At 49.9% G+C, this 12,364-nt stretch overlaps 1 protein-coding gene across 3 annotated transcripts in view; it reads right to left on the bottom strand.

Annotated features, from left to right (window-relative positions):
• b4galt2 (UDP-Gal:betaGlcNAc beta 1,4- galactosyltransferase, polypeptide 2) overlaps nt 1-12,364 on the bottom strand; it is a 612,340-nt gene that overhangs the window by 98,944 nt on the left and 501,032 nt on the right. For all 3 annotated transcript variants that reach the window (XM_072510742.1, XM_072510743.1, XM_072510744.1), the window contains exon 5: nt 10,176-10,298. In XM_072510742.1, coding sequence (XP_072366843.1) covers nt 10,176-10,298 — 123 coding nt within the window. The remainder of the gene's footprint in view (nt 1-10,175; nt 10,299-12,364) is intronic.

Raw genomic sequence — 12,364 nt, 5'->3', positions numbered from 1 at the left:
TAAGCTATGAGATGTGGGTGTGTGCTTTTTGGCATTGTTAAGTACGTGAGGGCGAGGTGAAGCCATGAATGTGAGGTCTGAGTCCTGGTTTGGAGGAGATTGTTTAGGGGCTGGTTTAGCACACTGGGCTAAATCGCTGGCTTTTAAAGCAGACCAAGGCAGGCCAGCAGCACGGTTCAATTTCTGTACTAGCCTCCCTGAACAGGCACCGGAATGTGGCGACTAGGGGCTTTTCACAGTAACTTCTTTGAAGCCTACTTGTGACAATAAGCGATTTTCATTTAATTTCATTTTTCATTGTGTTAGGTAAGTGTAAGGGAGCGTGGTGAAGTGATCAGTGTGTGAATCTCATGCTTCAGTTGTAAGGGTTTTGGCACCCGAGGATAAATTCACTGAACTTGCAGCACAGTAGCATAGTGGTTAGCACAATTGCTTCACAGCTCCAGGGTCCCAGGTTAATTCCCGGCTTGGGTCACTGCCTGTGCGGAGTCTGCACATTCTCCCCGTGAGAGACTCGCGGTTGGTGTGTTGCCTCCCAGGTGCCAGGGTGCGTGATGTCTCGGATCGTGTTTTCAGGATCCTTAAGGGGGAGGGGGAGCAGACCCAAGTCGTGGTCCACATAGGTACCAGCGACACAGGTAGGAAAAGGGATAGGGATGTAAGGCAGGAATTCAGGGAGCTAGGGTGGAAACTTAGATCTAGGACAAACAGAGTTATTATCTCTGGGTTGTTACCCATGCCACGTGATAGCGAGACGAGGAATAAGGAGAGAGAGGAGTTGAACACGTGGCTATAGGGATGGTGCAGGAGGGAGGGTTTCAGATTTCTGGATAATTGGGGCTCATTCTGGGTCGGTGGGACCTCTACATTCGGGATGGTCTACACCTGGACCAGAGGGGTACCAATATCCTGGGGGGGAAATTTGTTAATGCTCTTCAGGAGGGTTTAAACTAGTTCAGCAGGGGCTTGGGTACCTGAATTGTAGCTCCAGTATACAGGAGGTTGAGAGTAGTGAGGTCATGAGTAAGGTTTCAAAGTTGCAGGAGTGTACCGGCAGCCAGGAAGTTGGTTTAAAGTGTGTCTTCTTCAATGCCAGGAGCATCCGGAATAAGGTGGGTGAACTGGTGGCTGGGACTTCGATGTTGTGGCCATTTCGGAGACATGGATAGAGCAGGGACAGGAATGGTTGTTGCAGGTGCCAGGGTTTAGATATTTCAGTCAGCTCAAGGAAGGTGGTAAAAGAGGGAGAGGACATTGTTAGTCAAGGACAGTATTACGGTGGCAGAAAGGACGTTTGATGAGGACCCGTCTACTCAGGTAGTATGGGCTGAGGTTAGAAACAGGAAAGGAGAGGTCACCCTGTTAGAGGTTTTCTATAGGCCTCCGAAAAGTTCCAGAGATGTAGAGGAAAGGATTGCAAAGATGATTCTGGATAGGAGCGAAAGCAACAGTGTAGTTGTTATGGGGGACTTTCACTTTCCAAATATCGACTGGAAACGCTTTAGTTCAAGTACTTTAGATGGGTCTGTTTTTGTCCAATGTGTGCAGGAGGGTTTCCTGACACTGTTTGGTTAGGCCAACGAGAGGCGAGGCCATATTGGATTTGGTACTGGGTAATGAAGCAGGACAGGTGTTAGATTTGGAGGTAGGTGAGCACTTTGGTGATAGTGACCACAATTCAATTACGTTTACTTTAGTGATGGAAAGGGATAGGTATATATCGCAGGGCAAGTGTTATATCTGGGGGAAAGGCAATTATGATGCGATGAGGCATGACTTAGGATGCATCGGATGGAGAGGAAAACTGCAGGGGATGGGCACAATGGAAATGTGGAGCTTGTTCAAGGAACAGCTACTGCGTGTCCTTGATAAGTATGTACCTGTCAGGCAGGGAGGAAGTGGTCGAGCAAGGGAACCGTGGTTTACTAAAGCAGTCGAAACACTTGTCAAGAGGAAGAAGGAGGCTTATGTAAAGATGAAACATGAAGGTTCAGTTAGGGTGCTCAAGAGTTACAAGTTAGCTAGGAAGGACCTAAGGAGAGAGCTAAGAAGAGCCAGGAGGGGACATGAGAAGTCTTTGGCAGGGAGGATCAAGGATAACCCTAAAGCTTTCTATAGATATGTCAGAAATAAACGAATGACTAGGGTAAAGTAGGGCCAGTCAAGGACAGTAGTGGGAAGTTGTGCTTGGAGTCCGAGGAGATAGGAGAGGTGCTAAATGAATATTTTTCATCAGTATTCACACAGGAAAAAGACAATGTTGGCGAGGAGAATACTGAGATTCAGGCTACTCGACTAGAAGGGCTTGAGGTTCATAAGGAGGAGGTGTTAGCAATTCTGGAAAGTGTGAAAATAGATAAGTCCCCTGGGCCGGATGGGATTTATCCTAGGATTCTCTGGGAAGCTAGGGAGATTGCTGAGCCTTTGGCTTCGATCTTAAAGTCATCTTTGTCTACAGGAATAGTGCCAGAAGACTGGAGTATAGCAAATGTTGTTCCCTTGTTCAAGAAGGGGAGTAGAGACAACCCCGGTAACTATAGACCAGTGAGCCTTACTTCTGTTGTGGGCAAAATCTTGGAAAGGTTTATAAGAGATAGGATGTATAATCATCTGGAAAGGAATAATTTGATTAGAGATAGTCAACACGGTTTTGTGAAGGGTAGGTCGTGCCTCACAAACCTTTTTGAGTTCTTTGAGAAGGTGACCAAACAGGTGGATGAGGGTAAAGCAGTTGATGTGGTGTATATGGATTTCAGTAAAGCGTTTGATAAGGTTCCCCACGGTAGGCTACTGCAGAAAATACGGAGGCTTGGGATTCAGGGTGATTTAGCAGTTTGGATCAGAAATTGGCTAGCTGGAAGAAGACAAAGGGTGGTGGTTGATGGGAAATGTTCAGACTGGAGTCCAGTTACTAGTGGTGTACCAGAAGGATCTGTTTTGGGGCCACTGCTGTTTGTCATTTTCATAAATGACCTGGAGGAGGGCGCAGAAGGATGGGTGAGTAAATTTGCAGATGACACTAAAGTAGGTGGAGTTGTGGACAGTGCGGAAGGATGTTACAAGTTACAGAAGGACATAGATAAGCTGCAGAGCTGGGCTGAGAGGTGGCAAATGGAGTTTAATGCAGAAAAGTGTGAGGTGATTCATTTTGGAAGGAATAACAGGAAGACAGAGTACTGGGCTAATGGTAAGATTCTTGGCAGTGTGGATGAGCAGAGATATCTCGGTGTCCATGTACATAGATCCCTGAAAGTTGCCACCCAGGTTGAGAGAGTTATTAAGAAGGCGTACGGTGTGTTAGCTTTTATTGGTAGAGGGATTGAGCTTCGGAGCCATGAGGTCATGTTGCAGCTGTACAAAACTCTGGTGCGGCTGCATTTGGAGTATTGCATGCAATTCTGGTCGCCGCATTATTGGAAGGATGTGGAAGCATTGGAAAGGGTGCAGAGGAGATTTACCAGAATGTTGGCTGGTATGGAGGGAAGATCTTATGAGGAAAGGCTGAGGGACTTGAGGCTGTTTTCGTTCGAGAGAAGAAGGTTAAGAGGTGACTGAATTGAGGCATACAAGATGATCAGAGGATTGGATAGGGTGGACAGTGAGAGCCTTTTTCCTTGGATGGTGATGTCTAGCACGAGGGGACATAGCTTTAAATTGAGGGGAGAGACTTCCGATTGCGGCTATGCGGAGCTAAGCCGCACGATTCGGCAGCTCCCGCTACCACGGACTTTCGGGCACGCTAGAGGAGCCCCAACGGAACTTTTTTTGACGCAACCTGTGGGGAAGGGAAGAGAGAGGTCCCCCTCCAACTTCTATGAAACGGACCAGAAGTGTAACGGCCAAAGGAGCGGCACTGGAGCAACGGGAGAAGCGAGGGAAAGAAAACAAAATGGCGGCGGCCAGGGACAAAGGGAAGCTGCAGGAGTTGATCAAGCGCTGCTTCGAGGAGCAGCGCGAGGAGATGCGCAAGGAGATGTTGGCGCCTATGCTTTCGGCAATTGAAGGACTCGGGATCACCCAGAAGGCACACGAACTTAAGATCCAAGAGGTACAGAAAAGAGTCAGTCAGAACGAGGATGAGCTCGTGGGCCTGGCGGTGAGAGTGGAGCAGAACGAGGCGCTACACAAGAGGTGGGCGGGAAGACTCGAAGACCTGGAGAACAGGTCGAGGTGAAAGAATCTGCGAATCCTGGGTCTCCCTGAGGGAGTGGAGGGGGCCAATGCTGGGGCATACGCGAGCACGATGCTCGAGGCGATGATGGGCACGAAGGCCCCTTCGAGGCCGCTGGAGTTGGACGGGGCACATCGGGTGCTGGCGAAGAACCCCAGGCAAATGAGCCGCCAAGAGCGATGGTGGTGAGGTTTCACCGGTTCATGGACAGAGAGTGGGTCCTGAGATGGGCCAAGGAGGAGCGGAGCAGTAAGTGGGACAATGCAGAGATCGGAATATACCCGGACTGGAGCACGGAGGTTGCAAAGCGGAGAGCGGGTTCCAACCGGGCCAAAGCGGCGTTGTACCGGAAAGAAGTGAAATTTGGAATGCTGCAGCCAGCGCAACTATGGGTCACATACAAGGGCCAACACTATTACTTCGAAACGCCTGAAGAGGCGTGGACCTTGTACAAGCCGAAAAGTTGGACTCTAACTGAGGGTTTGTGAGGGTGGGGGGGATGTTTGAGGTTTGATGTGTGATGGTTGTTGTATATAGGGGGTCAATCACATGCAGGAAATGTTACATGGGATGGGGGGAGTTACAAGGCCGCGACAGGAGCTGTGCCAGAGGGGGCGGAGCGGGCTTTGGAAAGCGCGGGTTTTTTTCCCGCGCGCGGGAAGAAAGGCGGGAAGGGGAATGAAGGAATGCAGATGGACTGGGAGACTCCCACACGGGGAGGTCAATCGGACGGCGGGGGAAGCCGGGGTCAGCAGGTGTCAGCTGACTTCCGGGAGTGACATGGCGGAGCAAAAAAGCTTGACAGGGGTCTAGCGGGGGGAAGGGGAGGGGGGGGGAAGGGAGGGGGGAAAAGTGTTGCTGCTGCACTGGCCGAAAGGGAATGGGACACAGAAGAGGTGGTCGGGACGGGGGTTCCTAGTCTGGGGGACTGGAGGGTGAGGGAGGCGTGGACACGGGACTGGCCCAGAAAAGGAGATGGCTGGTCGGCGGGCGGGGGGGAGGGGCCCTCCAATCCGGCTGATAACGTGGAATGTGAGGGGCCTGAATGGGCCGGTGAAGAGGGCTCGAGTGTTCGCGCACTTAAAGGGACTGAAGGCGGACGTGGTCATGCTCCAAGAGACACACCTGAAGTTGGCGGACCAAGTCAGGTTAAGAAAGGGATGGGTAGGACAGGTATTCCACTCGGGACTGGACGCGAAGAATAGAGGGGTGGCAATACTTGTGGGAAAGCGGGTGTTATTTGAGGCCAAGACTATTGTAACGGACAATGGAGGGCGATATGTAATGGTGAGCGATACGCTGCAAGGGACGTGGGTGGTGTTGGTAAACGTATACGCCCCGAACTGGGATGATGCAGGATTCATGAAGCGCATGTTGGGGCGCATTCCGGACCTGGAGATAGGAGGCCTGATAATGGGAGGGGACTTCAATACAGTGTTGGATCCAGCACTGGACCGCTCCAAATCAAGGACTGGAAAGAGGCCGGCGGCGACCAAGGTACTTAGGGGGTTTATGGATCAGATGGGGGGAGTGGACCCATGGCGGTTTGCAAGGCCGCAGGCCAGGGAATTTTCTTTCTTCTCCCATGTACACAAAGCCTACTCCCGGATAGATTTCTTTGTTCTGGGTAGGGCGCTCATCCCGAGGGTGGAGGGGACGGAGTATTCGGCCATAGCCGTTTCGGACCGTGCCCCGCACTGGGTGGAACTGGAGCTGGGAGAGGAGAGGGACCAACGCCCGTTGTGGCGGCTGGATGTGGGACTGCTGGCGGCCAAGGTGGTGTGTGGGAAGGTGAGGGGGTGTATCGAAAGGTACTTTGAGGCCAACGACAACGGGGAGGTGCGGGTGGGGGTGGTATGGGAGGCGTTGAAGGCGGTGATCAGGGGAGAGCTAATCTACATTAGGGCTCATAGGGAGAACACAGAGGGTATGGAAAGGGAGAGGTTAGTGGGGGAGATTTTGAGAGTCGACAGGAGATACGCAGAGGCCCCGGAGGAAAGATTATTTGGGAAAAGACGGCGGCTCCAGACGGAGTTTGACCTGTTGACCACAGAGAAGGCGGAGGCACAGTGTAGGAAAGTGCAGGGGGCGACCTACGAGTATGGGGAAAAGGCTAGTCAGATGCTGGCACACCAGCTCTGTAAGAGGATGGCAGCGAGGGAAATAGGTGGAGTCAAAGATGGAAGGGGAACCACGGTTCGGAGTGCGACGAAAATAAACAAGGTATTTAAGGCCTTTTATGAAGAGCGGTACAGATCCCAGCCCCCAGCGGGGGAAGAGGGGATGAGACGATTCCTAGATCAACTGATATTCCCGAGGGAGGAGGAGCAAGAGGTGGCTGGTTTGGGGGCACCAATTGGGTTGGAGGAGCTGAGCAAGGGTTTGGGGAACATGCAGACGGGGAAGGCCCCGGGACCGGATGGATTCCCGGTGGAGTTCTACAGGAAGTACGTAGACCTGTTGGCCCTGCTATTAGTGAGGACCTTTAACGAGGCAAGAGAGGAGGGGTCCCTACCTCCGACAATGTCGGAAGTGACAATTTTGTTGATCCTAAAGCGGTACAAGAACCACTGCGATGTGGATCGTACAGGCCGATCTCGCTCCTTAATGTGGATGCAAAGTTGCTGGCAAAAGTGCTGGCCACGAGGATGGAGGACTGTGTCCCGGGGGTGATTCATGAGGTGACGGCACCGCTGCCGCTCTCGCCGACAAAGTATACCACGAGCCCGGTGGTGGCGGCAACGCTAAGGATCTGGGGCCAGTGGAGACGGCACCGGGGTGCAATGGGAGCATTGGTGTGGTCCCCGATCAGGGGTAACCACCGGTTTGTCCCGGGGAAGGTGGACGGCGGGTTCCAGAGCTGGCATCGGGCGGGGATTGGAAGAATGGGGGACCTGTTCATCGACGGGACGTTTGCGAGCCTAGGGGCACTGGAGGAGAAGTTTGAGTTACCCCCGGGAAATGCCTTTAGATATATGCAGGTGAGGGCTTTTGTGAGGCGACAGGTGAGGGAATTCCCGTTGCTCCCGGCACAAGAAGTTCAAGATAGGGTGATCTCAGGAGTATGGGTCGGGGAGGGCAAGGTGTCGGAAATACACCAGGAGTTGAAAGAGGGGGAAGCGCTGGTAGAAGAGTTGAAGGGTAAATGGGAGGAGGAACTGGGGGAGGAGATCGAGGAAGGTCTGTGGGCTGATGCCCTAGGTAGGGTTAATTCCTCCTCCTCCTGTGCCAGGCTCAGCCTGATACAATTTAAGGTGGTTCACAGAGCGCACTTGACGGGGGCGAGGTTGAGTAGGTTCTTTGGGGTAGAGGACAGATGCGGAAGATGTTCAGGGAGTCCGGTGAACCATGTCCATACGTTTTGGTCATGCCCGGCACTGGAGGGGTTCTGGAGAGGAGTGGCGGGAGCAATATCTCAGGTGGTGAAAGTCCGGGTCAAGCCAAGCTGGGGGCTGGCAATATTTGGAGTAGTGGACGAGCCGGGAGTGCAGGAGGGTGGATGAGCAAGAGATAACATGAAGGGTTGGGGAAACAGGCACATACGGGAGAGGGCCAGTGTACAAAGCTGTGTAAATATATCATTTTGCCATGTATATATCTTGCTCTGCTCGATTTCTCGTTTTTTTGTTACGAGGGGTGGGGGGGGGGGGGCTATTGTTTGTTAGGGAGAAAAACTGTGTTAAAAAACTTTAATAAATATATATATTTTTTAATAAATTGAGGGGAGATAGATATAAGACAGATGTCAGAGGTAGGTTCTTTACTCAGAGTAGTCAGGGGGTGGAATGCCCTGCCTGCAACAGTAGCGGACTCGCCAACACTAAGGGCATTCAAATGGTCATTGGATAGACATATGGACGATAAGGGAATAGTGTAGATGGGCTTTAGAGTGGTTTCGCAGGTCGGCGCAACATTGAGCGCCGAAGGGCCTGTACTGCGCTGTAATGTTCTATGTTCTATCTGTCTTAGCTTCCTTCGCATCACAAGCAGAAGCCACACAATATTTGAGTGCTGCAGTGGAAGCCCAGACTAAAGTCACACAAGCACAGCATACAGCCGTCACGGCTGGAGATACCAGTGTTCAAATGGGCCTCTCACCTGTCCAGCAATATATTTTCCCAACACATCGTTAGAATTGCTGTGGCATCATTATGTGGAGTGGCAGTTATTCTGTGGAGCGGAAGCTTGTTGTCCTCTCTCAGCATGACAACATTCATCCTCATACCAATGCCACCCTGCCAGTGTCCAATTGCCTCCCAGGCAACCCAGACTGTTATCACTCATATCAGGGTGAACAGTCCTAACCCAGGCCTTCTGGGGCCAGAGATGTGCAAGGTCTTCCCGCAAGGCAATTTGCAGTCTCCCCAAATGAAAGTCAGTAACCTTCCACCAGCCATGCTGCAGCCACCAGCGTACCAACAGCAGGACAGGCAAAGGCACACAGGAGCTTGGCACTAAGTGAATGCACAAGGGCGAATAGTTGACTTATATATAAAACATGGTTGTTTGGTGTAGTCTATAATGATTGTTTTAAAGTGGCTTTTACTTCAGCATTGTGACCCAAAGGACACAGCGACAATCAACAAAGGGACAGTAAGGTGTGGGACTGTAAGTGAATGTGGACTTTAAAAAAAAAAGTTTGCATGGGATGTGAGCATCGCAAGGCCACACTTAATTGCCCATCTCTAAATGCCCTTGAGATGGGAGAGGTGAGCCACAAGTTTGAAATGCTGCAGTCCATGTGGAGTAGATACTTAAACTGTATTGTTCGGGAGTACCAGGATTTTGACCCAGCATAGTTCCACGTCAGAATGGTGCGTTGCTTGGAGGGAAACTTGCAAGTGGTGGTACTCCCATGTATTTGTAGCACCTGTATTCTGTAGTACAGGTTGCAGGGTTGGAAGATGCTGTCGCAGAAGGTTTCTCAGCTGCTGCAGTGTACCTTGTAAATGATAGACACTGCTCCCACTGTGTGCTGCTGGTGGAGGAAGTGAATGTTTAAAGCGGTGAATGGTGTGCCGATTAAGTGGGCTGCAATGTCCGGAATGGTGTCAAGCTTCTTGACTATTGTTGGAGTTACACTCATCCAGGCAAGTGAAGGGTATTCAATAACACTCCTGTCTTATAGATGGTAGAAAGGCTTGGGGAGTTAAGAGGGGCCTCGCCCGGATCAATAGCTTTGGGGATCTTCACCTGGAGTGGGTCGTGACACCATGTTCATTGGCAAATCTAGTTGTGTATATCAGAATCAAATTGGACATTCTGGAGGAGAGGTTGCATTTGGAGTTCACTGCATTCAACTGGTTTTCCTTTGCTTGGTTCAATTTACAGCCAGGTTATTTCCAGCATTTGTCTCTATTTAACAAGACAGCCATGAAATGGCATCTCTAAATGCCCTGCAGGATAAAAGAAAGATAAATAGAAGGAGAATAGAGATGTGAGATAAAAGGAAAAAAGAGGGAAAGAATGAGAATAGATGAGAAAAAGGAATAGGAAGGAAGGCAGAAGTAGAAATTTACAACACAGAAGGTTGTCATTGGGCCCACCATATCCACGTAGATTCTAACACTAATCGCCCTGCCCCAGTCTCTCCCACAGCCATGAATCATTCTTAGTTTAAATATGTATCCAATGTTCCTCTGAAAGAAACAATTCCATCACTCTCCACGCTAATGCATTCCATCTCCAAATAAAATATTATCTGATCTTGTGGAAGAAGGATCTCAAGTTTCCTTTCAAAACTATAGTTAAAACATCGGAGCATAATTAGTTTAAGTAATTGGTAAGAAGGAACCAAGAAAAGGTACGAAACCAAGCTGCGATGTTTTCATTTGCAAAATTGTTGACATGAAGCTAATCTTGGACAAGGCCATAAACCAGCATTTAATACAAATGCAAACAAGGTTCCTCCAATTATGGCATCCATGTTGTTTTTTCCAATCAAAACTGATTTGAATAATTCTGGAATAAATCAACAATATCAATGCTTGAAGTACTGTCTTACCTGTTGTAAATATCATCGTCCTCACCACCCCAGCCCCAGTACTCATTAGGAAAGCCATTGATTCTTAAAAACTGCTCCTTGCTCAGTCCTGACACCCCACCAAAGTAGCCACTGTATGGTAGCCTAACAGGAAAAAGGGAGAAGGTTAGTGAGAAATAACGACACTCAAGCAATGAGCATCCACTTCGTAAAGCAACTTGATTTTTCCAAGTGACAGATTTTATGCTCAAACTTTGAAAGTTATCTGCCCAAATTTCGAAAGTCTAACATCTGGCATTTGATGTTTATTTTAGTATTCATTTGTTTATTCCCTTTGCTTCTGGGCAACATGCAAATTGAGCAAGTTCTTCAAATTAACGGGAAGATTGAGGGCCAGGTGCTGTTCATGCAAATTCTGAAGTGGTGTAAACGGACCAGCACATTACAGATATTCATAACTCATATTGCACCACTTCTTCACCTGAACTCACTGGTCGACTAGCGTCTTAATAATAGCATGTGGTGTAAACTCATCATTCATTTTCCGATATGATTTGGGCCATTCCATTTTCATTGAGTGGCAGCTTGTGCCAGCATAGCTACAAAGGAAATCTCAGGCTTCTGTAAATTCACTTGCCATGCAGATTCCTAGGATGAAGGGATTGACTTACTTCAAAGGTTTGAGCAGGTTGGGCTGAGACTCATTGGAATTTAGAATGAGAGCTGATCTTATTGAAGCATATTCTCTTTCAGTTCCCGAGTGAGGAACATCTTCCATCCATCCTCTGGTGGGGGGGTGGTCGTTTCTCGGGTCGCTGGTCTCCCTCTCTCGGGAGTGTGGCCTGGGACCCCTCGCCTCCTGGATCTGCTGACCGGCTCGCTCGCCACTCCTGTCCCTTCCCGCTGTTTCTGCGGCCTCTGGAACTGCTGCTTCCTGCCATCTTTGCTGTTATTTGTAATGTTATGGGTGAGGGGATGATTTAGACTGGTTTTTGTGGGCTAATTTTGGCTAAAAGTGCCTATTTTCTTGTCTTTCGCAGGAGAGCCACCTGGGCCGGGATTCTCCCCTACCCGGCGGGGCGGGGGGTCCTGGCGGGAGGGAGTGGCGTGAACCACTCCGGCGTCAGGCCGCCCCATGGGTGCGGATTTCTCCGCACCTTAAGGGGCCAAGCCCTCACCTTGAGGGGCTAGGCCCGCGCCGGAGTGGTTGACGTGCCGCCGGCCGGCGGGAAAGGCCTTTGGCGCTAGTCCCGCCGGTAAGGTAGGTGGTTTGATTCACGCCGGCAGGACTGGCATGACAGCAGCGGGACTTCGACCCATCGCAGGCCGGAGAATCGCCGGGGGGGGGGGGGGCATCGACCGGCGCGATTCCTGCCCCCGCCAAATTTGCGGTGCTGGAGAATTCGGCAGCCAACGGGGGCGGGATTCATGCCGCGCCCCGGCGATTCTCCGACCTGGCGGGGGTCGGAGAATCCTGCCCCTAATGTGCAACTGCTCAGCACATCCCCGTCACCGGAAGTCTTATTGAAGCATATTAGATTCTGAGGCGGCTTGAGAGGTAGATGTAAAGAAGGTGTTTGTCGTCAAGGGGGAAATAGGATCAGGGGACAGTCTCAAAACAAGGGGTCTCCTATTTAAGATGGCGATAAGGAGAAATTTCCTTTCTGAGAGGAATTCACTTCCACGGAGGACAGTGGAGGCTGTGTCATTGAATGTTTTCAAGGCTGAGTTAGAAAAGATTTTTGATAGATAAGGGTGTCAAGGGTTATGATCAAATCAGCAATGATCATTTTGAATGGCAGAGCAGGTTCAATGGGCTGCATGGCCTACTCTTGCTCCTATTTCTTATGACCTAAGCATCATGAAGCATATTTATATCTTATCAGAATTTATTCTTGGACTAGAAATGAACAGCAAATGCCACTATATGGAACACAATCATAGATATGCAACATATATATAAATAATTGACTGTCTAAAATCAATTTTAAAAATGAAAATAAAGAGATATATAGTTAGGGGGAAAACTTTCTTTTGCTTGATCAGCAGTGATTTCTCCATGCTGGGGATTTATAACAATTAGCATGCTGGCAGTCAATGCCTTGGTTTATCAAGCAAAGATATAAGGAATTCACGGATCACGATTTGGATGCTTATCAAGAAGGGGACTCCATGACATCCATCAGAGGCAATCACAAAGCTCGGAGGGT

The sequence above is a fragment of the Scyliorhinus torazame genome, chromosome 7, assembly GCF_047496885.1.
Source record: "Scyliorhinus torazame isolate Kashiwa2021f chromosome 7, sScyTor2.1, whole genome shotgun sequence".
NCBI lineage: Eukaryota > Metazoa > Chordata > Chondrichthyes > Carcharhiniformes > Scyliorhinidae > Scyliorhinus > Scyliorhinus torazame.
This window is presented reverse-complemented; position numbering and strand designations above follow the sequence as displayed.